At 43.2% G+C, this 25,521-nt stretch overlaps 2 protein-coding genes across 5 annotated transcripts in view; both read left to right on the top strand.

The window, feature by feature from the left end:
* Positions 1-4,001: 4,001 nt before the first annotated feature.
* On the top strand, positions 4,002-16,972 carry LOC311099451 (calcium/calmodulin-dependent protein kinase kinase 2-like; the record flags this gene model as incomplete). The annotated part of the gene is made up of 16 exons (XM_084140134.1): positions 4,002-4,514; positions 5,913-5,960; positions 6,526-6,579; positions 7,055-7,106; positions 8,424-8,557; positions 8,868-8,904; positions 9,194-9,215; positions 9,372-9,463; positions 10,395-10,594; positions 10,738-10,791; positions 10,975-11,048; positions 11,139-11,226; positions 11,331-11,462; positions 12,324-12,436; positions 16,064-16,117; positions 16,900-16,972. 16 exons carry the CDS (start codon positions 4,002-4,004, stop codon positions 16,970-16,972), a joined length of 1,740 nt encoding a protein of 579 aa, XP_083996260.1.
* A 4,441-nt stretch (positions 16,973-21,413) lies between these two features.
* LOC311099516 (dual specificity testis-specific protein kinase 2-like) overlaps positions 21,414-25,521 on the top strand; it is a 31,227-nt gene continuing 27,119 nt past the window's right edge. The window contains exons 1-2 of one of the 4 annotated variants that reach the window (XM_084140218.1): positions 21,414-21,653; positions 22,108-22,235. In XM_084140218.1, coding sequence (XP_083996344.1) covers positions 22,205-22,235 — 31 coding nt within the window. In that variant the 5' untranslated portion in view covers positions 21,414-21,653; positions 22,108-22,204. The remainder of the gene's footprint in view (positions 21,654-22,107; positions 22,236-25,521) is intronic. The other 3 variants (XM_084140216.1, XM_084140217.1, XM_084140215.1) reach the window with 3 other exon arrangements.

Below are 25,521 nucleotides of genomic sequence, written 5' to 3'. Positions count from 1 at the left end.
GCATTAGCATCTCAAGCAAGTGGAAATGGGTCTTGAGCCGTTTCTCACCATCCATCTGAGATCACCATCCATCTACGAGAATCGAACATTTCAACAAGCATTTTGCTACGGCTGGCCATGCTTTCCACCTGGCTACCCCGGCCACCAGCTCTGCACCCTCCGCTGCAACTTGCCCAATCGATTAAAGACAGTACTGTGCAGCCGTCTTCATTGACCTGGCCAAGGCTTTCGACTCTGTCAACCACCGCATTCTTATTGGCAGACTAAATAGCCTTGGTTTCTCAAATGACTGCCTCGCCTGGTTCACCAACTACTTCTCAGTTCAATGTGTCAAATCGGAGGGCCTGTTATCTGGACCTCTGGCAGTCTCTATGGGGGTGCCACAGGGTTCAATTCTCGGGCTGACTCTATTCTCTGTGTATATCAATGATGTCGTTCTTGCTGCTGGTGACTCAGATCCACCTCTACGCAGACGACACCATTTTGTATACATCTGGCCCTTCATTGGACACTGTGTTAACAAACCTCCAAACGAGCTTCAATGCCATACAACACTCCTTCCGTGGCCTCCAACTGCTCTTAAATGCTAGTAAAACTAAATGCATGCTCTTCAATCGAACACTGCTTGCACCCGCCTGCCCGACTAGAATCACTATTCTCGGCGGGTCTAACTTAGAATATGTGGACAACTACAAATACCTAGGTGTCTGGTTAGACTGTAAACTCTCCTTCCAGACTCACATTAAGCATCTCCAATCCAAAGTTAAATCTAGAATCGGCTTCCTATTTCGCAACACAGCCTCCTTCACTCATGCTGCTAAACATGCCCTCGTAAAACTGACTATCCTACCGATCCTTGACTTCGGCGATGTCATTTACAATATAGCTTCCAACACTCTACTCAGCAAATTGGATGTAGTCTGTCACAGTGCCATCCATTTTGTCACTAAAGCCCCATATACTACCCACCATTGTGACCTGTACCCTCTTGTTGGCTGGCCCTCACTACATATTCGTAGCCAAACCCACTGGCTCCAGGTCATCTATAAATCACTTCTAGGCAAATCCCCGCCTTATCTTAGCTCATTGGTCACCATAGCAACACCTACCCGTAGTATGCGTTCCAGCTGGTATATCTCACTGGTCATCCCCAAAGCCAACACATCCTTTGGTCGTCATTCCTTCCAGTTCTCTGCTGCAAATGACTGGAACGAACTGCAAAAATCTCTGAAGCTGGAGACACTTATCTCCCTCACTATCTTTAAGCATCAGTTGTCAGAGCAGCTTACCGATCACTGCACCTGTACACAGCCCATCTGTAATTAGCCCACCCAACTACCTCATCCCCATATTATTTACATTGTTATTTATTTTGCTCATTTGCACCCCAGTATCTCTATTTGCACATCATCTTCTGCACATCTATCACTCCAGTGTTAATACTAAATTATAATTGTAATTATTTTTGCACTATGGCCTATTTATTGCCTTACCTCCATAACTTACTACATTTGCACACACTGTATATAGATTTTCTATTGTGTTATTGACTGTACGTTTTGTTTATTCCATATGTAACTCTGTGTTGTTGTTGTTTTTACCGCACTGCTTTGCTTTATCTTGGCCAGGTCGCAGTTGTAAATGAGAACTTGTTCTCAACTGGCTTACCTGGTTAAATAAAGGTGAAATATAAAAGGTAGTTTGAACACAGTGGGCTAGCTAAGCCTACATCTTGGGTCACTTCTCACCAAGTTTCTCTTCTCTCCTTAAGCTAAATCAGGCTATTGTGGAACAGTGTAGGTACATTACAAGAGAGAGGTTCCCAAAACACAAAATATACTCTGTTGTGATGCCATTCATACAATATTTAAGTTAGGTTGCACAGGACGTTCCTATAATGTTGACAGAACACCTGGTCTAAGTTATTTAATGGTTCCCTGAACATTTCATTAAGTTATGGGAGTTGTCTGGGATGTCGCAAGAATATTCTTGTGATATTCACATAGGTTGCACAGAACATTCCCACAATGTTGCACAATACAGTTTAGTTTAGTCACCAGGGGAGGGTACAGTGCTCTGCTCTGAAAATAATGAGGGGGCAATTCGTTGTTGGGTCTGATTTCCTTTATTCTCTGTGATCTGTTGAAACTGGCCCCTGTTTGATATTGTTACTTGGTAACGAATGATGGAGGAAGATTCCCAAGGGTTCCACGTCATGTTCTGGAAATGTCTTTCTTCTTCAAAAGATTAACACACAAGAATCAGGGCTCCAGACTAATGTTTTCCCCTGGTAGCACTGGGGCCACTAACCTTTTCAGTTGGTGGCACAAGCCAATGATTTAAAATGTTGTTGCTGCGTCACGCAATAGAAAAAACATATGTATATTTTTAAAAAATCATTTAGCAGACGCTCTTATCCAGAGCGACTTACAGTTAGTGAGTGCATAAATTTTTCATACAGTAATCACCTTATAAAGTTACTCACAGTGCAATAAGCAGTTGAAACAATAACAAAGCGTATTCACCGCCACTGTTTTGGTAAAAAGCTGAGGGAAGGGGCTAGAGAAGTTGGGGTCAATTCCATTAAAATTCTACTCAATTCAGGAAGTACACTGAAATTCACATTTTCTTCAATGCTTTTCAATTAGGAATTGGAATGGGGGTTTGGTTTACTTTCTGAATTGACCGGAATTGAAATGGAATCGACCCCAACCCTGGTGTTTAGTAGGAGATATAATGAGGTAGGGGTCATTGGTGAAGTACAGCAGGCACTAACAGGGAATAAGGCTGGAGATAGCCTAGACAACACAAGCCACAAGCACCCACTCCAAGCTGAGTGGGAGACATGACTGAGGGGACAGGGAGGGGGTGGATAGAAGTGGTGTGAGCCAGAGCAGGAGAGACCCATACAGAGATTATAAAGAGGCATCTAGAGGGAGTTGTATGAATAGAGAAAATGTGAAAGAGTGAGTCCAGGAGAGAGCAAAAGCAATTCACTCCCAGAAGATGTATAGAAGAGACAGACCGTGTGGAGGCGAGGGGAAAAGAGGAGAATCAAGACCAGCTGGATGGGGCGTGTCTTCCCACACACCTTCTCCTCGTTGTAGAGGAGAATCAAGGCCACCTGGATGGGGCGTGTCTTCCCACACACCTTCTCCTCGTTGTGAACTTGGCAGGGGGACGAGTGTCTATTTTTTCCTGTCTGCTTTGATTCTCCAGTCTATGGGGCCCACTCAGTTCGCACACACTGAGCTCCAATTCCCTCAACACCATGTCAGGAATCAACCTGCCGAGAGAAATCGCTCCGTCTTTACCACCCTTGACGGGCAGAGTCAACATCAGAACAGATAATGGACCCAGATTGGGTTGTGAACAGGGGGTTGTACTTGAGCTAGAGGTAAACAACCTTGGTTGGCTAGAATAGATAACCTAACCCCCTATAGAGACTTCGAGAGTCCAACCATTCAGATATGTTGTTTCTGATTCCAGCCCTGTTTGTTGTTAGCACATGGAGAAGCAATATGCTAGTAATGTCGCCTAGCCTAAGTTCAAACAGCTGTAGGTTGAGTGGTTCTCAAGAATGTTTATGAAGTTGCTTTGTGTTTGCGTCATCTTGTTAGGATTTGTTTGTTGGCACCTCTACTCATTTTCAGTTGAAAGAGCTAAGATGATGTTGCAGGTTGGAATTCCAAGTGTGTCTGGCTCATCTTATATTTACATTTTAGTTATATTTAGCAGGTGCTCTTATCCAGAGCGACTTATAGTCTTGATATTTTGCCCTTGAGCAAGGTCAGGATCAAGGCTCTGTCTGTCTACAGACCTGTGTTGTAAATGATAGCCTAAATGTCAGACATTTTAGGTTTTCCGTTGTTCACCAAGTTCTCTGTGTTGAAAGGTGAAATATCATTTTTATTTTGTGTTTTTTGCTTTTAGCGGTCTGCTCTCCTGAGGTAGACCACTGATGGAGCAGCGACATACAGGCTCTGGGGACAGTCGTTGTCATGTTTCCATGTGTTTCCTCCTGGCCCTCTGCTGAGCCCCCGTCGCCCTGCGGCCATGCCTCCCTGCCCACACACACACACACACAGCCCCTGCCTGACCTACTGTGCCGCTGCCCCGCCCCAAAGATGAACCCCCACCCCGTCCCAGACTACATGGAGTCCCTTATCGTGGTGACTGAGTACGAGCCCAAGGGGGGTGAGGAGGAAATGGAGTGCTCTGAGACCCCTGAGCACGGCGCGCTCCCCTTCAGAGCCCACTCCTGCGACCTGCTGTCCCACGCTGTGGGCCGCCCCGAGGCCCTGTTCCCTGAGCCCCAGGAGCACCGGGGAAGACTAAACCTGTCAGACCGGAAGCTGTCCCTGCAGGAGCACTCCCAGACGGCCTCGTCCCCCAACGGGCGCTACATCTACCCCTCGCTGCCCTACTCGCCCATCACCTCGCCCCACTCCTCCCCCCGGCTGCCCCGTAGACCCACCGTGGAGTCTCACCGCGTCTCCATCACTGACCTGCAGGTAGGCGACGCCACCACAGCCCTTCTGCCTTTTACCCTCCTACTTGGTCTTTGGAATAAAACACCATTTTGTGTTAGCCAAATTCTATGAACACACATCAGCTGAACTTGTGCGTTTGTCTCCAGTGGTAAATGAAGCAGCATACTGGTATAAAGGTTGAGCGTATGTGAAGGTAAGGTTCATGGTCTTAGTAGATGCCAGCTCACTCCCCAGTAGATCTCAGAAGCATAGTCCAGTAGACTCCCTGTAGAGATGGCTTGTGTCCCTAATAGCACCCTATTCCCTACATAGTGCACTACTTTTGACCAGAGCCCTATGGGCCCTGCTATTTGGGACGCAGATATGGGCTGCGTTCCAAACATGTAAAAGACACATCCTCCTCCACTTACCCTCACCTTATGCCCTTGGGGGAATCCCAACGGCCATCTTTGCCGTCGGTCCAAACAATTAGCCAAGCAATGTAAGCCCCTCAGCCCTCGTTTGTGATCCAGTGTGTGAGTGTACAATTCTGTTCACTCCGTGGCCTTAAATGCCCCATAATTCAATTCGCGATGATTGTACATCCGCTAAGAAAAGTCAGTCAAAACGTAAAACCAACATCAATATGGAGAAGTCAACATACAAGTGTAAGTAAAAAACGAATGTAAATAAGTTAGAAATTGTGCTACTAATGCACATGACGGCACAAACACGTCTCGTAAAAGTAATGATGTTTTTGTTTGGTTAGCTTTTGGAAACGTTATCTAGCACATACAATTCTCCCTGACATCACACTTATACATTGTCATTTTTGATTTACCTGATATCGTCGGATGGCTAGTATTCGATGTCTGTGGATGCATTGTCTTCTAGCCAAGATATGAAATGCAATCATAATTGACTGTAGCGCATATAAAGCACACACAACAGCTACCGGTGGTTCCATGATGACTGAAAACACAACCTTGGGAAGAACGAGTGACGAATTTCTGGGCAAGGGCGGTTCATTTAAAATTAATTCATTCTTCCCTCGCCCCTTGCCCTGCAAGTGTCAATCATACTTCATGATATGTCATTAGAAGTGTCCACTTAATTTGAGCGCTGAGGGGAGAGGGTGTGTCTTTTACGTGTTTGGAATGCAGCCATGGTCTCTCTGCTTGCTAGGCTGTTACCCTGCTCCTTGAACACCTCTAGACTTTACAGGGTAAAAACTAGCAGATCCCATTACTCATGATTGGTACAGACTTACATTTTTTGGTGTTTTGGTAGTTTGTTTTCCAAGTTGAAACATAATGAAGGTTTTGTTAGTAAACACATTGCTTTTACATGTATTGTTGGTTCTGCTAATGGGATGATTGTGTCAGACCAAGAAAAAGGCATTAGTCAACCAAAGACGTCTGTTTTCTCTCTCTCTCAAAGGACTGCGTGCAGCTCAACCAGTACAAGCTGAAAGATGAAATCGGAAAGGTACTGTCGTCTCTCCTCAAAGCACTTCACCATTCCTCTATCTATGGCCTACTGTGCATGTTTTTAAAAAGTCAGAGGATCATTAAGGACATGCTTGCCGTCATTCTCAGTTCTCCCTGCCAGCCTTGTCCTCATTTCAAATTCCCTAAAATCCCTGGCCTAGGGAGAGTTAAGAGGAGGATGATAGGTTGGTATAAATAGCACTAGTCTCCTCTTCTCTCCTTGGGTAGTGTGTGGGGCAGAGTGGGTATGTTCTGTGTGGAGCAGTAGGCAGTGGGAGCCTCTCAAGATGGGTGGTTGGAGAGAGTTCTGCCTGCTATCTAAGATGTGTGGTGGAGGTGTGGCGGGTAGATTTGAATTTGACTGTACTTGATTTGAAGCCGCTGGTCCTCATTGAGAGTACTCAGCCCACACATTTCCGATGGGTCAGCTTGGGATAGCTATTGTGTGTGGGTGGGTGTTTGTGTGTGTATCCTTTTGAGTGTGTACTGTAGGTTTTTATTTGTGTGGATGATTGACAGCTACTGAATGTCACACTGCCTGTGCTCTCCTGTTCTCTTACAAGGGCTCCTATGGTGTTGTCAAGCTGGCCTACAATGAAGACAACAACACCTATTACGTGAGTCTAGCTGGCCACCTTACACACACACACACACACACACACACACATAAGGACTGATCGCTATGAGGTATGACAGTATGTGAAGCAGAACAGAGGCAATTGGTTGGATAATTAATTAAGCAACACTCGCAGTTCTGTAATGTGTTTCTTGTATTGTGTACAAGTAATGCATCCTCTATCAATAGAAGCATGTGCACCAGTGGAGGCTGCTGAGGGGAGGACGGCTCATAATAATGGCTGGAACGGTGCGAATGGAATGGCATCAAACACATGAAAACCATGTGTTTGATGTATTTGATACCATTCCGCTCCAGCCATTACAATGAGCCGTCCTCCCCAATTAAGGTGCCACCAACCTCCTGTGATATGCACAGGTTTGTAGCATGTAACTACAATCCCCTTTACTGTACATCTCTCCATACTTTGATGTCAGACCTCTCCTCCTCCCTCTCTCCCTCCTCCTCTCCTCCAGGCGATGAAAGTGCTGTCCAAGAAGAGGCTGATGAGGCAGGCAGGTTTCCCACGTAAGTACTGAGCCTGAGGCAGATGGTCAATCCAGCAGGGAGTACATAGACTATTTAGTACACTACAGTGGGACTTTGCTGCTGTAGACCAGTGGTCACCAACCTTTTCTGAGTCAAGATGCAAGCCGAGATCTACCGCTCAGATGTTTAAAAAGAAAAACGTACGCCTATGCAACATTAACCTATAAAAAAGTTTCTGTAGTAATGAGGTTTGTACAGCTATAGGCCCAATACATTATCACTGCATATGGGCTATGCTTGAACTGCCCTGCCAATGTTGTTCTTCTCAGACCATTTTGAAATGTAGGTATATGATCACACTGGTAATAGATCATTTGTTGTCTTACTTGTGAGGCACAGCTGAGTGAGCATAAACATTTTCTTTTTATTTAATTTTACTGGACTGATGGCCTGCATCTGATGGTCAGTCTGAGGGGAGGGAGCAGCAGTGAGGCTGTCTCTCACCCGACACACCGTCCCTCCGCTCTCCCTCCCTCCGCTGAGAAAAGGGGACACAGACTTCCAGTTGATGGTGAAACTCAAGTCGCACTGCATTATTTCTGCCTCATGCACTAATTCATGTTAATCCGATGTCCAGATAAAGTTAAATATTACTCAATATAAAAAAGGGACATGCCGCTAATAATAACAATGCAAACTTATCGAAACACTTTGCTATACTCATCAATTGCAGCTGCAGTGCTGGTTGTAGCGTGAGTGGAAGTAGGGAGAAAGCGCATTTTATGCCTTATAAAAGTTTTGAAGAAAGTGTTGACACTGCTGAATAACAACTTAAACATGAACTTACTCATCAGCGCTTTGCTGTATTTGTTGACTCTCTCTAGTCATGGTTTTAACATTTTTGAAATCTCAGTATCAACTTTGCTCTTCGTTCGAGGTTTCGTTTTACAGTCTATGGCTCGAGGGAACTGTGCAGACACGGTGATCTGAGCTATCTGAATGGCCAACAGTAGGCCTATAGGTGCACTTGATTTGCTCTCTGGGCCTGCCAGGTAGGTGAAGTTCTACCTTCAGAAACATGAAATGGTTAAAAATGGGAACACTTTGCCTTCCCGGGGTGCTAAGGCTGCTGAATCAAGTGCACCTGCCACCAACAGTGCGAAACGAATAAAAAAAATAGGAACACAAGGCATTATCATTGGTTTTTTTAAAGAAATGATTGGTGATTGACTAGGAATGCCTTGGAGATCGACCAGTTGATCGCGATCGACCGGTTGGTGACCACTGCTGTAGACTAACAAGGCCACTATACTCTCTCCCCTCCTTCCCTCCCCCCTCCTTCCTGTCCACCTGCAGGGAGGCCACCCCCCCGCGGAGCCAAAGCAGCCCCCGAAGGCCCCCCTCAGCCAAAAGGACCCCTGGAACGTGTCTACCAGGAGATTGCCATCCTAAAAAAGCTGGACCATCCCAATGTAGTGAAGCTGGTGGAGGTGAGGCTCTGGAATCTGGATGGTGTTCGTCCTCTTAACTCAAGCTGTTGTGTATTGCCAATGCATAATACATTTGTAATACATTGTGTTGCTGTTTGAGTTCAGTGTTATTTTCATGAAACAGGAACCTCCCTGCTTCAATTGTTTTGTCAAAAATTGTATACAATATTAATGTGACTGCGCATTGGCACCGTGGCACTGTCAGTGATTGCAAGTTGACTTGTGTTTACCACAGACTGCTAGTATTGTAGTGTGCTGTAGGCCTAATATTTGTGTTCCTCTCACCTGCGTCCCTCTCTTCTCCTGCCAGGTTCTTGACGACCCTGGTGAGGACCATCTGTACATGGGTAAGATTGGCCTTTTTCTCTGCTTGGCAGTGCACACATGCGCACACACACACACACACACACACACACACACACACACACACACACTGATAGATATCGCTTTTGTTCACATTACACAATCACTGTTCAACATCATTAGGACTGATCGTTATGAGGTGTGAGACACACGTCCCACTCACTTCCTAATCAGACCCACTCACAGATTTGATCAATTCAATCATGATAACTAACTAGCTAAAGCGTTGATGATGGTGCTTATGTAATGACGGCACCTCTGTTCTGTTCACAGTGTTCGAGCTGGTCAAAAAGGGGTGAGTTAATCCTCTTGTTACTGTAATAATTATAAGCTGGAGTGAGCCCAATCTCGTTAAGCACTGGCGCTCAGTTCACTGCTCTCGCTCTGTGTGTGTCTGTGTCTGTGTGTCTGTGTGTGTGTGTATGTGTGTGTTTCTCTTGCTCGTGCGCAGGGCTGTAATGGAGGAGCTGCCCACGGACAAGCCGCTGAATGAGGACCAGGCTCGGTTCTACTTCCAAGACCTGGTCAGGGGGATTGAGTTCTGTAAGTGGATTCTCTTCTCTAATCACAGTACTGTCTGTGCTCTTCCTCTCTTTACTGCTGCTCACCGGTAGCTCACCTGTGTTCCATATAAATGCTGTTTTGAATGAAAAAGATTTACACCCACACCCTGGCTGCGAAGCTGAAACATCTGTGTATGCTTTATGCAACCTCTTTTTGAGTGTGGACCCATCACACCTTTTTGCTTATCTGAGGTTACGGGTTTTACGCACCCACCAAACCATTGGGAGAGCACAATGGTCTTCTTCTGATTCCTCTCTTCAGCCACCCACTGCCTCCTTTCCCCAATGCACATAATCACAATGGCTTTTAGTGGCATTATTGCACTCCATCACAGGATGCGTCCTAAATGGCATCCTATTTCCTAGATGAGGCTCTGGTCAAAGTAGTGCACTATATAGGGCATAGGGTGCCATTCGGGACGCACAAACAGGCTTACCACATGCTCTGTATTCTACCAGAGCAGTACAGGTGGAGAGATCGAGGGAGGGAGATGCACTCAAACCTCTCTTCCTCTCCCACATACAACTACTCAGACAAAACCCCCCCCTTTCTTAAAGACAAAGAATCCTAATTTCCCTGTATCATCAGGAGGTGTTATACTGAGGTGTGTTTGTAACAGATTGAGATCGTACCGGATAAACTCACCCACAGCTTGAAATGTCGCCATTGAATCGGATCCTTTTCAGTGGCGCAAATGGTTAGTAGGTTGTCAAGCAGGCGGTCATGTGTTTGCGAACAGAGGGTCACTAGTTAAAGCGGTGTAATTGGACAGGGACTGTGAAGGAGCAAAACTGTTAGCAGCACAGTGACGCTGGTTTTCAGTACGGGAAAAAAAAAAGTAGGACAATTACTGCAAGTCGCTGGATAAGAGCGTTTGCTAAATGACTAATAATAATGTGTTGTTTTCCAGTGCATTACCAGAGGATCATCCACCGGGACATCAAGCCCTCTAACCTCCTGGTCGGCGAGGACGGTCGCATTAAGATCGCTGACTTTGGGGTCAGTAACCAGTTTGAGGGGGCAGACGCCCTCCTGACCAGCACGGTTGGCACGCCCGCCTTCCTCGCCCCCGAGACCCTCTCCGAGACCAGGAAGAACTTCTCTGGCAAGGTGAATGAGCTTCTGTCACCCCCTGGAGGGCTCTTTGGAAATTAAATATTAGCGATATCCTCTGGAATTCCTATAGTGCAACTGTAATGAGGAAATGTTTTGGAATGATGTGGGTTTTAAATGAATTCTGTTTCTTCTTATAGGCATTGGATGTTTGGGCCATGGGAGTGACGCTTTATTGTTTTGTGTTCGGAGTGGTAAACCTCTCCTTCCACTGCTCACTAACCTTCCACTGTGTTCCACATATTTTTACATCACAATCTGCATAATGCAATAGTACAGGTTTATTACTGATACTGAACATTTTTTATGCATAATTTTTCACCTGACATGTTCTCATTTGACGATCGAGTTGACTGTAATGTGACTCCTATCAACAGTGTCCCTTTATGGATGAAAGCATCCTCAGTCTTCATCAGAAGATCAAGACCCAGCCAATGGAGATGCCAGAGCAGTGAGTTCTCCATTCAACTCTATTGGGAGGGATAAGATCCATTACTAATGGATGACCCTAAGCGTCCTAACTCTTGTTGTGCCCCTACAGTGCAGACATATCTGACGATCTGAAAGATCTGCTACTGAAGATGCTTGACAAGAATCCAGAGACCAGGATATCAATACCACAGATTAAGGTCTGCTTCTTTGTGACTTGTTAGTGTGTGTGTGCGTGTGCACGTTTAGAATACACTTAGTGTGTGTGCCTACATCATGTTGGGCCTCTCTCTGCTCCCTCCAGGTGCACCCATGGGTGACACGGCACGGAGCGGAGCCACTCCCTCTGGAGGATGATAACTGCTGCATGCTGATCGAGGTGACTGAGGAGGAGGTGGAGAACTCTGTCAAACACATCCCCAGCCTGGCCACTGTGGTGAGTGGTGGGAGGACGACACACAGGACACACTGCACTGCCTTCAAAGCTAGAATCTGTAGTTGATACGTCCTTTTTTGGACATATAAATTAATGATATATGCCCATTGATTCTTGAAGAATATAGTTTATAAATGCCTCATGAGCTTAGTTCAACTGTCGGTCGTACCCCATCAGAATCCAACATTTAAAGTTGTTTTACTCCAATGTTTGTAAGCATTGTAAATGTAAAAAATGACTGTATAGTACATCTAAGGAATACCTAGAATAGTATAAAAGTAATCCTTCTACCTACCCACACCCCCCCGTCACCCCCATAACACAAAAAAAAAAAGTGCTTGTCCCACTGGCTATCATAAGGTGAATGCACCAATTTGTAAATCGCGCTGGATAAGAGCGTCTGCTAAATGATGTAAATGTAAAATAGCCTCAACATGGTTAAAACTATCATTTTGATTTCTCCAGGCCCATCCCTCATTTTACAGCAGGCGGTCTCTTGCTGTACTGGGAAATGAGGCCACACTTTACAGTTCACAAAAGATACCTTATGAATGTTCATTCATTTATTTAATATCGTCAGTTTCCTTTCAGCTCTTTGATTGTTTCATCTACAATTGCTGTCGTACAGCTGGGTAGTTACACTGGTTACAAAGAAGTTATAGAGTAATTACACCATGAGGGCAACTTTTATATGAAGTGTTGCTAAATATGTAACTAATAAAAGACTGTTTGAACTCTGACCAGAAAAAGTGAATGATAAACTTAGGACATTGAATGATCTGCTCATAGCCTCTCTGCTCTGTGACAGGTGTCATTCTGAACTCTGTGGTATAGCCCATTAAAATGTCTCTGTCTCTGTAGATCCTGGTGAGGACCATGCTGAGGAAGCGATCCTTTGGGAACCCCTTTGACTGGGGCCGTCAGAGAACCGAAGACCGAGGCACCAGTCTGTCTGCACCAGGACACATGCTCACGTAAGTCCCCCTCTCTTAGGCCTTTTACAATGCTCTCTAGTCACTCTAACATATTTTCTAAGCAGTTAGGGTTGCAAAAATAACTTTCCCAGGTTTTCCCGAAATCCTGGTTGGAGGATTCCGGATTTTCTGCTTATTTCTGGAACATTTCTGGAAAACCTGGCAAGTTTGAGAAAGTTTCCAGAAATCTGCAATCCTAAAAGCAGAAAATGCTTTTGAATAACTACAGTGGCTTGCGAAAGTATTCACCCCTCTTGGCATTTTTCCTATTTTGTTGCCTTACAACCTGAAATTAAAATAGATTTTTGGGGGGTTTGTATCATTTGATTTACACAACATGCCTACCACTTTGAAGATGCAAAATACGTTTTATTGTGAAACAAACAAGAAATAAGACAAAAAAACAGAACTTGAGTGTGCATAACTATTCACCCCCCCCAAAGTCAATACTTTGTAGAGCCACCTTTTGCAGCAATTACAGCTGCAAGTCTCTTGGGGTATGTCTCTATAAGCTTGGCACATCTAGCCACTAGGATTTTTGCCCATTCTTCAAGGCAAAACTGCTCCAGCTCCTTCAAGTTGGATGGGTTCCGCTGGTGTACAGCAATCTTTAAGTCATACCACAGATTCTCAATTGGATTGAGGTCTGGGCTTTGACTAGGCCATTCCAAGACATTTAAATGTTTCCCATTAAACCACTCGAGTGTTGCTTTAGCAGTATGCTTAGGGTCATTGACCTGCTGGAAGGTGAACCTCTGTCCCAGTCTCAAATCTTTGGAAGACTGAATCAGGTTACCCTCAAGAATTTCCCTGTATTTAGCGCCATCCATCATCCTTCAATTCTGACCAGTTTCCCAGTCCCTGCCGATGAAAAACATCCCCACAGCATGATGCTGCCACCACCATGCTTCACGGTGGGGATGGTGTTCTCGGGGTGATGAGAGGTGTTGGGTTTGTGCCAGACATAGCGTTTTCCTTGATGGCCAAAAAGCTCAATTGTAGTCTCATCTGACCAGAGTACCTTCTTCCATATATTTGGGGAGTCTCCCACATGCCTTTTGGTGAATACCAAACGTGTTTGCTTATTTTTTTTCTTTAAGCAATGGCTTTATTCTGGCCACTCTTCCATAAAGCCCAGCTCTGTGGAGTGTACGGCTTAAAGTGGTCCTATGGACAGATACTCCAATCTCCGCTGTGGAGCATTGCAGCTCCTTCAGGGTTATCTTTGGTCTCTTTGTTGCCTTTCTGATTAATGCCCTCCTTGCCTGGTCCGTGAGTTTTTGTGTGCGGCCCTCTCTTGGCAGGTTTGTTGTGGTGCCATATTCTTTCCATTTTTTAATAATGGATTTAATGGTGCTCCGTGGGATGTTCAAAGTTTCTGATATTTATTTATAACCCAACCCTGATCTGTACTTCTCCACAACTTTGTCCCTGACCTGCTTGGAGAGCTCCTTGGTCTTCATGGTGCCGCTTGCTTGGTGGTGCCCCTTGCTTAGTTGTGTTGCAGACTCTGGGGCCTTTCAGAACAGGTGCGTGTATATATACTGAGATCACGTGACAGATCATGTGACACTTAGATTGCACACAGGGAGACTTTATTTAACTAATTATGTGACTTCTGAAGGTAATTGGTTGCACCAGATCTTATTTAGGGGCTTCATAGCAAATGGGGTGAATACATATGCACGCACCAATTTTCCGTTATATATTTTTTTGATTTTTTTTTCATTTCACTTCACCAATTTGGACTATTTTGTGTATGTCCGTTACATGAAATCCAAATAAAAATCAATTTAAATTACAATTTGTAATGCAGCAAAATAGGAAAAATGCCAAGGGGGATGAATAATTTTGCAAGGCACTGTATAATGTAGCTTTATATTACTCTGGAAAAGCTCTGTGTTGGAGGCTCTTTTGTACATGGCAACATGGCTAACTTTTCTTATCTTGCAAAATTGATTCTCCTTTTTATTGTCATTAAATTATAGTAGGATGTCACGTACAGTACCAGTCAAAATTTTGGACACACCTACTCATTCAAGGGTTTTTCTTTATTTTTACTATTTTCTACATTGTAGAATAATAGTGAAGACATCAAAACTATGAAATAACACATGGAATCATGTAGTAACCAAAAAAGTGTTAAACAAATCAAAATATATATATTTTTTGAGATTCTTCAAATAGCCACCATTTGCCTTGATGACAGATTTGCAAACTCTTGGCATTCTCTCAACCACCTTCATGAGGTAGTCACCTGGAATGCATTTCAATTAACAGGTTTGCCTTGTTAAAGTTAATTTGTGGAATTTCTTTCCTTCTTAATGCGTTTCAGCCAATCAGTTATGTTGTGACAAGGTAGGGGTGGTAAACAGAATATATCCCTATTTGGTAAAAGACGAAGTCCATATTATGGCAAGAACAGCTAAAATAAGCAAAGAGAAACGACAGTCCATCATTACTTTAAAACATGAAGGTCAGTCAATCTGGAAAATGTCAAGAACTTTTACAATTTCTTCAAGTGCAGTCGCAAAAACCATCAAGCACTATGATGAAACTGGCACTCATAAGGACCGCCACAGGAAAGGAAGACCCAGAGTTACCTCTTCTGCAGAGGATAAGTTCATTAGAGTTACCAGCCTCAGAAATTGCAGCCCAAATAAATGCTTCACAGAGTTCAAGTAAGACACATCTTAACATCAACTGTTCAGAGCAGACTGCGTGAATCAGGCCTTCATGGTCGAATTGCTGCAAAGAAACCACTACTAAAGGACACCAATAAGAAACACGAGCAATGGACATTAGACCGGTGGAAATCTGTCCTTCGGTCTGAGTCCAAATTTGAGATTTTTGGTTCCAACCGCCGTGTGGGGGTGATACGCAGAGTAGGTGAACGGATGATCTCCGCATGTGTGGTTCTCACTGTGAAGCATGGAGGAGGAGGTGTGATGGTGTGGGCGTGCTTTGCTGGTGACACCGTCTGTGATTTATTTAGAATTCAAGGCACACTTATCCAGCATGGCTACCACAGCATTCTGCAGCGATACGCCATCCCATCTGGTTTGCGCTTAGTGGGACTATCATTTGTTTTTCAACAGGACAATGACCCAACACACCTCCAGGCTGTGTAAGGGCTTTTTGACCAAGAAGAAGAGTGATGAAGTGCTGCATCAGATGACATGGCCTCCACAATCCCCCGACCTCAACCCAGTTGAGATGGTTTGGGATGAGTTGGACAGCAGAGTGAAGGAAAAGCAGCCAACAAGTGCTCAGCATATGTGGGAACTCCTTCAAGACTGTTGGAAAAGCATTCCAGGTGAAGCTGGTTGTGAGACTGCCAAGAGTGTGCAAAGCTGTCATCAAGGCAAAGGGTGGCTACTTTGAAGAATCTAAAATATATTTTGATTTGTTTAACACTTTTTTTGGTTACTACATGATTCCATATGTGTTATTTCATCGTTTTGATGTCTTCACTATTATTCTACAATGTAGAAAATAGTAAAAATAAAGAAAAACCCTTGAATGAGTAGGTGTATCCAAACTTTTCACTGGTACTTAAGATTTCTTCTCTCCCCGGGAGACCAATGATATGCTTGCTGTAGCAACCTCTTAATCTGCCCCCGCCAGCAAAGGGAGAGCGGGCAATGTGAGATACTGCTACATTCATAGTAACCAAAGAAGGTAAAGGACTATGGGCCTGCCACTGCCTTGCCTGCCTATCTATCTCAGTACTATTTAAGTTGTATGAAACTCACTTTAGTCCATAGGCATGAATGGTGTTCGTTGTCAAGTGCTCCTGTGTAACAGATCAACATACAGTCAAGGGAATAATTATAGCCAGTTCACAGGGGTACTTGAAACCATGTCTGGGAACCTCTTGCTGATTCCCAACTGCACTGGTATCTGTTATGATGTGGGGTTCCCTACTACCAAGTGCAATCTAAGGTGTTTTTGGCCAAATGTGAACTGTACAGCAATGAGCAGAAACCGTCAAGTCAGCAAATTAGAATGAATCTCATTGTCTAAACCCTGATTGTAATAACCTTCATAACATGATCAAGGTCAACCAGCCTGACTCGGTCCTTGGCCAAGCACTTATAGAACTGCAGCCTAAACACTTTTCCTGTGAAAACCCTGATTTAAATTTGGCCAAATAACTGTATTAAAAAAATGGGTCACTGATTCCTCGCATGCAGCACCACAATACCCTCCCCCCTCCCAAGGACATACCAGTGAACTACTTTCATGTTTTTTTTGGTCTCTGACCTGAATGTTCAACCATCAGCTTGCTAAGTTCCCTCTCTGCTCGATCTCTCCAGTTATGTAGCTAACAAGTGAATGGTTCCGCTCAGTTTCCCAACTAAACTGAGGTTAACTAGCTGTATCTCTACAGTGATAGAATTGACACAGGTACTTAGCACTGATGGCTGTATTGAATTCTGCTCCACCGGTTTGTTTCCTAGGAAACAAGAGAGTGGGGAGGGCATGAGAAGTGTGGACCTGCCCTTCGTGGGCGAAGATGAGGCTCTTTCCTGATGTGGTGTGGTTTTTCAGCGCGAGGGTGGGGGCATGCTAGCGAATTATGTTGGGGAAGCCACTAATGTTTTTTGTGGAGGAAGACATGACCGTTGGAAGAGCTCCAGGACTTCTGTTGGGATGTGACTGGAGCCTGGGAACCCTTTTGGTGAAAGCTCCCTCCTGACTGTGTCACTCACTAACACCCGTCTGTAATGCATGCTCATGTTTCTAGTCATAGCATGCTCTGTCTCAGGCTTCTGATGTAAAGGTCTGTATTAGCTTAGGGACACGTGTTTCTCCACCCTCTCCTCCATTTGAAAATGCTCTCATGTTTACTGCAGGGCTATGGGGCCGGGAGGGGGTGTTTGTGGATGGTTGTACATTTCAAGGGGTGACTCCTGGCCCCCACATTTTAGTAGAGCAAGTTACTTGACCATGACTGTCTGGACCACTCATCATTAATGTGGCCAGTTTTGTAACAGTAAACAGGAGAGGTTTATTGAAATGAAAAAGGGAGAAAAAGGTTTACTAGCTACATTCATAGTATGCATGTGAGTTTGTTTTCTTTTCCAATGCAAACATTGTATATGCTACGTAAGTTGCACATTCGTAGAATGAGTTATTGATGCACAATCTATTTGATTTATTAAGTCCTCACTAATGGTTTGTTGTAAAATGTCTCCCAGTTACTACAACTGGTAAAGAGCTTTTAAAAACTAAATGTTTTCTAATATGTTTTACTTCTCGAACGTGCGGAGGGTGAAGGATGATACAATGTTGAAGCCCAAATCAAAATAATGTGTTTGTGGCATGTTTGTTTCTTTAAACTTTTTATATGGTAATAGATTTACGGATGTGGTTTTAAAACATCTCATTTTCAGAACACCAAAAATAAAATAAATTGTGTATTTTGTAAACTAATAGCAAACACCTTTTTAAACAAGTTAATATTTCTAATTGCAATTTCATTGTGAAATTGTATGAATTATTGTCTCTTACAAATTCATTTAACTCCCAGGCATATAGTGCGGCTGCAGACCTCTTGTACAATCTATGCATGACATATCTCTTATGGAAATGCAATTCATTTGACAGATAAAGTTGTCATCAGATATGGTAAGATACAGTGAGGGGAAAAAAGTATTTGATCCCCTGCTGATTTTGTACGTTTGCCCACTGACAAAGAAATGATCAGTCTATAATTTTAATGGTAGGTTTATTTGAACAGTGAGAGACAGAATAACAACAAAAAAATCTAGAAAAACGCATGTCAAAAATGTTATAAATTGATTAGCATTTTAATGAGGGAAATAAGTATTTGACCCCTCTACAAAACATGACTTAGTACTTGGTGGCAAAACCCTTGTTGGCAATCACAGAGGTCAGACGTTTCTTGTAGTTGGCCACCAGGTTTGCACACATCTCAGGAGGGATTTTGTCCCACTCCTCTTTGCAGATCTTTACATTACGGTTTCGAGGCTGACGTTTGGCAACTCGAACCTTCAGCTCCCTCCACAGATTTTCTATGGGATTAAGGTCTGGAGACTGGCTAGGCCACTCCAGGACCTTATTGTGCTTCTTCTTGAGCCACTCCTTTGTTGCCTTGGACGTGTGTTTTGGGTCATTGTCATGCTGGAATACCCATCCACGACCCATTTTCAATGCCCTGGCTGGGGGAAGGAGGTTCTCACCTAAGATTTGACGGTACATGGCCCCGTCCATCGTCCCTTTGATGCGGTGAAGTTGTCCTGTCCCCTTAGCAGAAAAACACCCCCAAAGCATAATGTTTCCACCTCCATGTTTGACGGTGGGGATGGTGTTCTTGGGGTCATAGGCAGCATTCCTCCTCCTCCAAACACGGCGAGTTGAGTTGATGCCAAAGAGCTCAATTTTGGTCTCATCTGACCACAACACTTTCACCCAGTTCTCCTCTGAATCATTCAGATGTTCATTGGCAAACTTCAGATGGGCATGTATATGTGCTTTCTTGAGCAGGGGGACCTTGCGGGCGCTGCAGGATTTCAGTCCTTCACGGCGTAGTGTGTTACCAATTGTTTTCTTGGTGACTATGGTCCCAGCTGCCTTGATCATTGACAAGATCCTCCCGTGTAGTTCTGGGCTGATTCCTCACCGTTCTCATGATCATTACAACTCCACGAGGTGAGATATTGCATGGAGCCCCAGGCTGAGGGAGATTGACAGGTCTTTTGTGTTTCTTCCATTTGCGAATAATCGCACCAACTTTTATCACCTTCTCACCAAGCAGCTTGGCGTAGGTCTTGTAGCCCATTCCGGCCTTGTGTAGGTCTACAATCTTGTCCCTGACATCCTTGGAGAGCTCTTTGGTCTTGGCCATGGTGGAGAGTTTGGAATCTGATTGATTGCTTCTGTGGACAGGTGTCCTTTTTATACAGGTAACAAGCTGAGATTAGGAGCACTCCCTTTAAGAGTGTGCTCCTAATCTCAGCTCGTTACCTGTATAAAAGACACCTGGGAGCCAGAAATCTTTCTGATTGAGAGGGGGTCAAATACTTATTTCCCTCATTAAAATGCAAATCAATTTATAACATTTTTGACATGCGTTTTTCTTGATTTTGTTGTTATTCTGTCTCTCACTGTTCAAATAAACCTACCATTAAAATTATAGACTGATCATGTCTTTGTCAGTGGGCAAAAGTACAAAATCATCAGGGGATCAAATACTTTTTTCCCTCACTGTACAAACATGATAGTAGACATTGCCAGTGCAATCTTTTTCCATGTCTAAGCTTATTCTACATTTTTAGATGAGCCCAAAGTGGTCGAATGATCTCCCTAGTTCTCTTGTGGCATGTTTATTTTAACCTTTTGGCCTTTTTGCATGTAGTTAGACAGTGTTTGTGTATGGATAGCTACAGTCACTGGACATGTTTGTGGTTCCATAGTATATTATTGAAACAACATTAATTCAACAATTAATGCTTCCAACGTACAGATTCTTTCAGCACTAACGTGTTGAATGTATAACAAAGGGCAATATTTATTTTATTTTTTACACATTTTCTTGCATGTCACGGCTGGATGTTAAAACTCTAAATGGTATGTTGTGTGTTTTTTAAGACTATTACTTACTATGCATAAGAAATGTCACTCTATGTTGCAACGCTGGACCCTGTCAGTCGGCCTGTCATGTATACTGTGTGGTTAGATGGTACAGTATCTTATTGAGGAGGTCTCTGTATACAGTAGCTGACCATCTAGTATGGCAGTACCTGTTTGGAGATCTCACCATCTTGTGTAAAATGTTCAGGAATAATATTAAAATGAAGGATAAGATACTGACTATATCTATGAGAGTCCAGCTCCGAAGCGGCGGCAGGTAGCCTAGCGGCTAGCGTTGGGCCTGAAACCGAAAGGTTGCTAGTTTGAATCCCTGAGCTGACAAGGGAAGAAAATAAAATACAATTGAATTTTATCCCTCTACGTGAAATTACCCCCCTCCCCCAAGTACAACATTATATCAAAGAAGAGGTTGGGTTTTACGACAGGGCTAAATTAAATGCAACCCACAGAATTCTGTATTATATTTGTATTTATACATATATTTAATCTTCGCTTTTTGTTTCATCACAGTCTTTGCCCAATCTTATTGAAGGGCTAGGATTACCTTTACTGTCCATATCCCACAATGTACTGTAGCATAATGCCATCCATTGTAGTGAGCGCTTTGGGGCCTCTACCCAAATACATGCTATAAAAATACCATTCAATTGTCATGTCATGGCATGACAGAGCTTCTCACAAAGCAAGAGCTCATAATGAATTATTCTATTGTATCCAGTTCATTATTTGAGTAAATTACAGTTACCTTTCTGCAATGTGTCCTGTCTCTGTCACATTATTGTTGAGTATTCTGCTGTAGGGTATTGTTGAAGCACTTGGTCACACGTTTTCGGGCCATCATAGGTAATGCCCATACTGTATGAACATCAACTTATGTTACACAAAATGACCACCAGAGTGCATCCTATGCCAATTCATGATACAGTATGCACTCTGCATATTCACTGCCTCGGTCAAAAATAAATGCCCATAGCTGAATAATACTTATAGGCCGAATAGATGAATGTATTATAAGAGTTGTATAAACCAGCTGCAAGCAAACTTGTTGAATGTCTATGGTGAATTTGTTTAATATGTGGTGTAGGGATATTCTTTAATAAATAAAGAATGGTTAAGTTATTATCGGATAACATTTTGGGAGGTCATCTAGACTTGCTTTACAGAACACAGACGTGAAAAGGTTATGAGAACAAACGGTTCTTCAGAATACGAAAGTTTCCAATTGTGGCAGCTGTCTGTGGTGTGCTGTGGGAGGGAAAGAAAGCCACTACTGGGCGACTATCATTGGTCTCACTTTTTAACGAGTGACCGGTTGAATGACAGTGTGTAATGTAATTGCAGGGAGTTCCCAAGAGGCAACAGATAAGGCATGCATTTCATCAAACTGCTTGGGTTCAGTTTCTGCACAACAACTGAAACCGACGGTGACTGATTTAGGACTGACGCATTGATTACTCTGTTTGTGAGAGACTCGCATGAACGCGCTGAAAGTGTTGCAGAGCTGGCGCGTCCTCTATGGGAAATATCTCTTTTCATCTACAACGCAGCCGGGGAAGTTCATTGAAGAAAACGCTTGACTACACAACAGTTTGCAGCAGTAAGTAGTAAGGTGTCTACACCTTTGAATGATAGGTGAAGTTTAGAATGATATGATATACCAATAAAATTGTAAATGTTACGTAATATCATTCAGCAGTTTTCTTGCATCATTGACGCATTAAACCTAACATCCTAAAATATAATAGATTTTTTATGGCAAGTAATGAGTAGCTTACTAGTCTGAAACGTAAAGAGACCTGTAACTTGATCATGCGTGAATAAGCGTAGAAACAACAGGTGCTCTCTTATAGGTCGCTATATCATCCAGACTACACAAGTAGCCTACTGAAAGTGCAAGGGTAATATCCAACCCATCTATTGCAGTAATAGTTTTATCACCAATAGTGGAATGTTTCATGTGTTTCTTGTGGTGTGTTTAATCACCTTTGTAGTTGCATTGTCCCTTTCTGTGTGTGCTTTGTGTTCATAATGTTTGTGGTCTGGTTTCTCAGCTGCTGGCCAAAGGCACTAACTTCTGCTGGTCTTGCTTGTGTTTACACACACACTGTGGGACTGACTGTGCACCCCCGTCCTGCCCACCCCCACAAGATGCATATGAATAGCTTACTTAATCGATGGAGTAAGTAGCACACTCTTTTAGTCCACCCATATGCTTCTAACAGCTTACTACTTACTTACTACTTTTCTTCCTTTGCCCTCAATTCTTCCCGATTCCCTCCCTTGAAAGAAAATCATTGGAGAAAAGCTCTTGTTGAAAGTGATTGCATTGCTTAAATCCTGTATCTGTGCACCCCAGGGTTTAACAATGTTATATTATCCATCAGCACTGCAGGTGCTTTACATCTTTTAGGGGCTTAGTTTACATAGACTACTGACATATGGCTTGCCTATTGATCTAACCTAAACTTAGATCATGCCAAGCCAGTCACCGTGATAAAGTAGGTCTAAACTTGTGTTGAAATCAGTTCATTTTCTTGAGCGGAAATAAATAGATTGTACAGTAATAAATATAATGTAATTATGGAAATGTTATGGTAATAAATGGATAATAACATGACTGGGCAATTATTTCACTTGGCTGACTGCTGATTTGGCAATACCAGCTTTAATCACCTTGGAAGGGGGTCTGAATACTTTCCGAAGGGACTGTACGTCAATTCGGGAGCCCAGAGAATGTATTTATAAATCCCATAATTGGATGGTTCTGTAGTTGGGTTTCCCAAGAAACTCCATAGGCCAGCATAGCTGAACTAAATTGTAAATATAGGAAAAAATATTTGCTTGGTAATGTGTATGTCTTTCAAATCTTGGAATGTTCTCAAACCAGGGTACAGATTCCACATTTGGCCCATTGGGGGATGCAAAAGTCTGCCGTCCAGATTGCAAGGCATTATTGTGAAATATTGGAGTATGATTACCAGTAACATTGTTTTTCAAACTTACGTCAAATAGAAATTGTGTGAGCAGTAATAGGACCAAAGCGTAGTTTACATTGTTTAAGGGATATATCAGTGAAGACCACCTCTTCCAGGGCAATAGAATACACCATATTTATCTCTATACTCAGCCAGGGGGCGGAAGAATCATGTCTAAATCCAATTTAGGATGGGACGAAATGCTAGTGCCTGGAAATACAATTTAAAGTTTGGTATGGACAATGCTCCTACGTCTATCCCTCTTTCAAGTTTGTAAATTTTATCTGGGGCACGTTTACCTTGGCATAGAAATGTTTCAACCGCACTATGGATTTTATCCCAATAGCCAGTAGGGGGAGATAAGGGAAGCGTTGAACTACAGAAATTCAGCCGTGGCAATATATTCATTTTGACAATAGATATCAGTCTGGTTAAAGCAACTGAGATATTAATCCATCTACTGAGGTCGAATTGAATTGATTTGAGCGTTCTGTTTAAAGTTTCTGGCAATGGTTTTATCTAAGGAAGGTAATATATCTCCCTCAATGTGATCAAGACAAAGGAGATGTTTGTGGACTACAGGAAAAAGAAGAGGACCGACCACGCCCCCATTCTCATTGATGGGGCTGTAGTGGAGCAGGTTGAGAGCTTCAAGTTCCTTGGTGTCCACATCACCAACAAACTAACATGGTCCAAGCACACCAAGACAGTCGTGACGAGGGCACGACAAAAACTATTCCCCCTGAGGAGACTGAAAAGATTTGGCATGGGTCCTCAGATCCTCAAAAGATTCTACAGCTGCACCATTGAGAGCATCCTGACTGGTTGCATCACCGCCTGGTATGGCAACTGCTCGGCCTCCGACCGCAAGGCACTACAGAGGGTAGTGCGTACGGCCCAGTACATCACTGGGGCCAAGCTTCCTGCCATCCAGGACCTATATACCAGGCAGTGTCAAGAGGAAGACCCTAAAAATGGTCAAAGACTCCAGCCACCCTAGTCATAGACTGTTCTCTCTGATACCGCACGGCAAGCGGCCAAGTCTAGGTCCAAGAGGCTTCTAAACAGCTTCTATCCCCAAGCCATAAGACTCCTTAACATCTAATAAAATGGCTACCCAGACTATTTGCATTGCCCCCCCCCCCCCCCCCCCCCCCTTTTTTTTTACGCTCCTACTACTCTCTGTTTATTATCTATGCATAGTCACTTTAATAACTCTACCTACATGTACATATTACCTCAATTACCTCGACTAACCGGTGCCCCCGCACATTGACTCGGTACCGGTACCCCCTGTGTATAGCCTCGCTGTTCTTATTTTACTGCTGCTCTTTAATTATTTATTACTTTTATTTCTTATAAAATAAATTTTATTTAATGTTTTTTTTGTATTTTTTGTGTGGGTATTCTTTCTTAAAATTGCATTGTTGGTGAAGGGCTTGTAAGTAAGCATTTCACTGTAAGGTCTACACCTGTTGTATTCGGCGCATGTGACAAATAAGATTTGATTTGATATCTATTCCCTAATATTTAAAATGGGAAACTATTGGGATTCCATAAGTAGAGATGCCTTAGGACATATTTGGTTAGATTTATTTTATAACTTGAGATCGAGCTGAATTTGTCTAATCTTCAGAGCTTTTGGGAGGGATTGAGATACATTCTGTAAGTCGCTCTGGATAAGAGCGTCTGCTAAATTACTAAAATGTAAATGTAGATAAGGTAAGATATTGTTGGCGTATAATGAGATGACTTGATCCATAGAATTGAGAAATATTGGTGTAATTTCTTTTGATTTTCGAATTGCCTGGGCCAGGGACTCCATAGACAATAAAAATAGCAAAGGTGAGATGGGATCATCTTGCCTGATACTTCTAGTTATTCTGAATGGAACAAAGCAGGTATTGCCTTTTATTACTATGGCTGAGGGATTGGCATATAGTATTTTAATCATATTAATAAAATTGGAGCCAAGTCCCATATGTTCCAAAACCCACCAATGATATGACCATTCTAGTCTATCAAAAGCTTTTTCTGCGTCGAGATAGAACTGCCCAAGGAGCTTTGATTTCTGATGAAGCATGTAAGATATGTAATAGATGACAGAGGTTATCTGTCCAGATATACCAATCTGTGTTTATCAAAGATGGAGAGCAAGTGAGAGCACTGGGTGGCGTCCTTACCTTTTTAAAAATAAATAAAAGCGAAATTAGTGCTGTATTTATATCCCTTCCAAATGAACCTTTGTGAACAGCTGTGTTAATGATTTCAAGTAACAGTGGACCTAATTGGTTCCAAAATGTTAAATAGACCTCAGGAGGAATACCATCACAACCAGGTGATTTGCCTTTATTCATGTTATCCAATGCCCTTTTGATTTCCTGGAGAGGGATGTGGGCTTCCAGCAAGCCGGCTTCCTCAGTTGAGGTGTTCTTATATCTTTTAAAAAACGACTAAATCTGGCTTGGTGTGGATTTACAATCAGAGGTG

Source organism: Coregonus lavaretus (assembly GCF_964263955.1).
Source record: "Coregonus lavaretus genome assembly, chromosome: 24".
NCBI lineage: Eukaryota > Metazoa > Chordata > Actinopteri > Salmoniformes > Salmonidae > Coregonus > Coregonus lavaretus.
The sequence above is the reverse complement of the archived record's forward strand: the minus strand, read 5'-3'. Positions and strand labels throughout refer to the sequence as shown.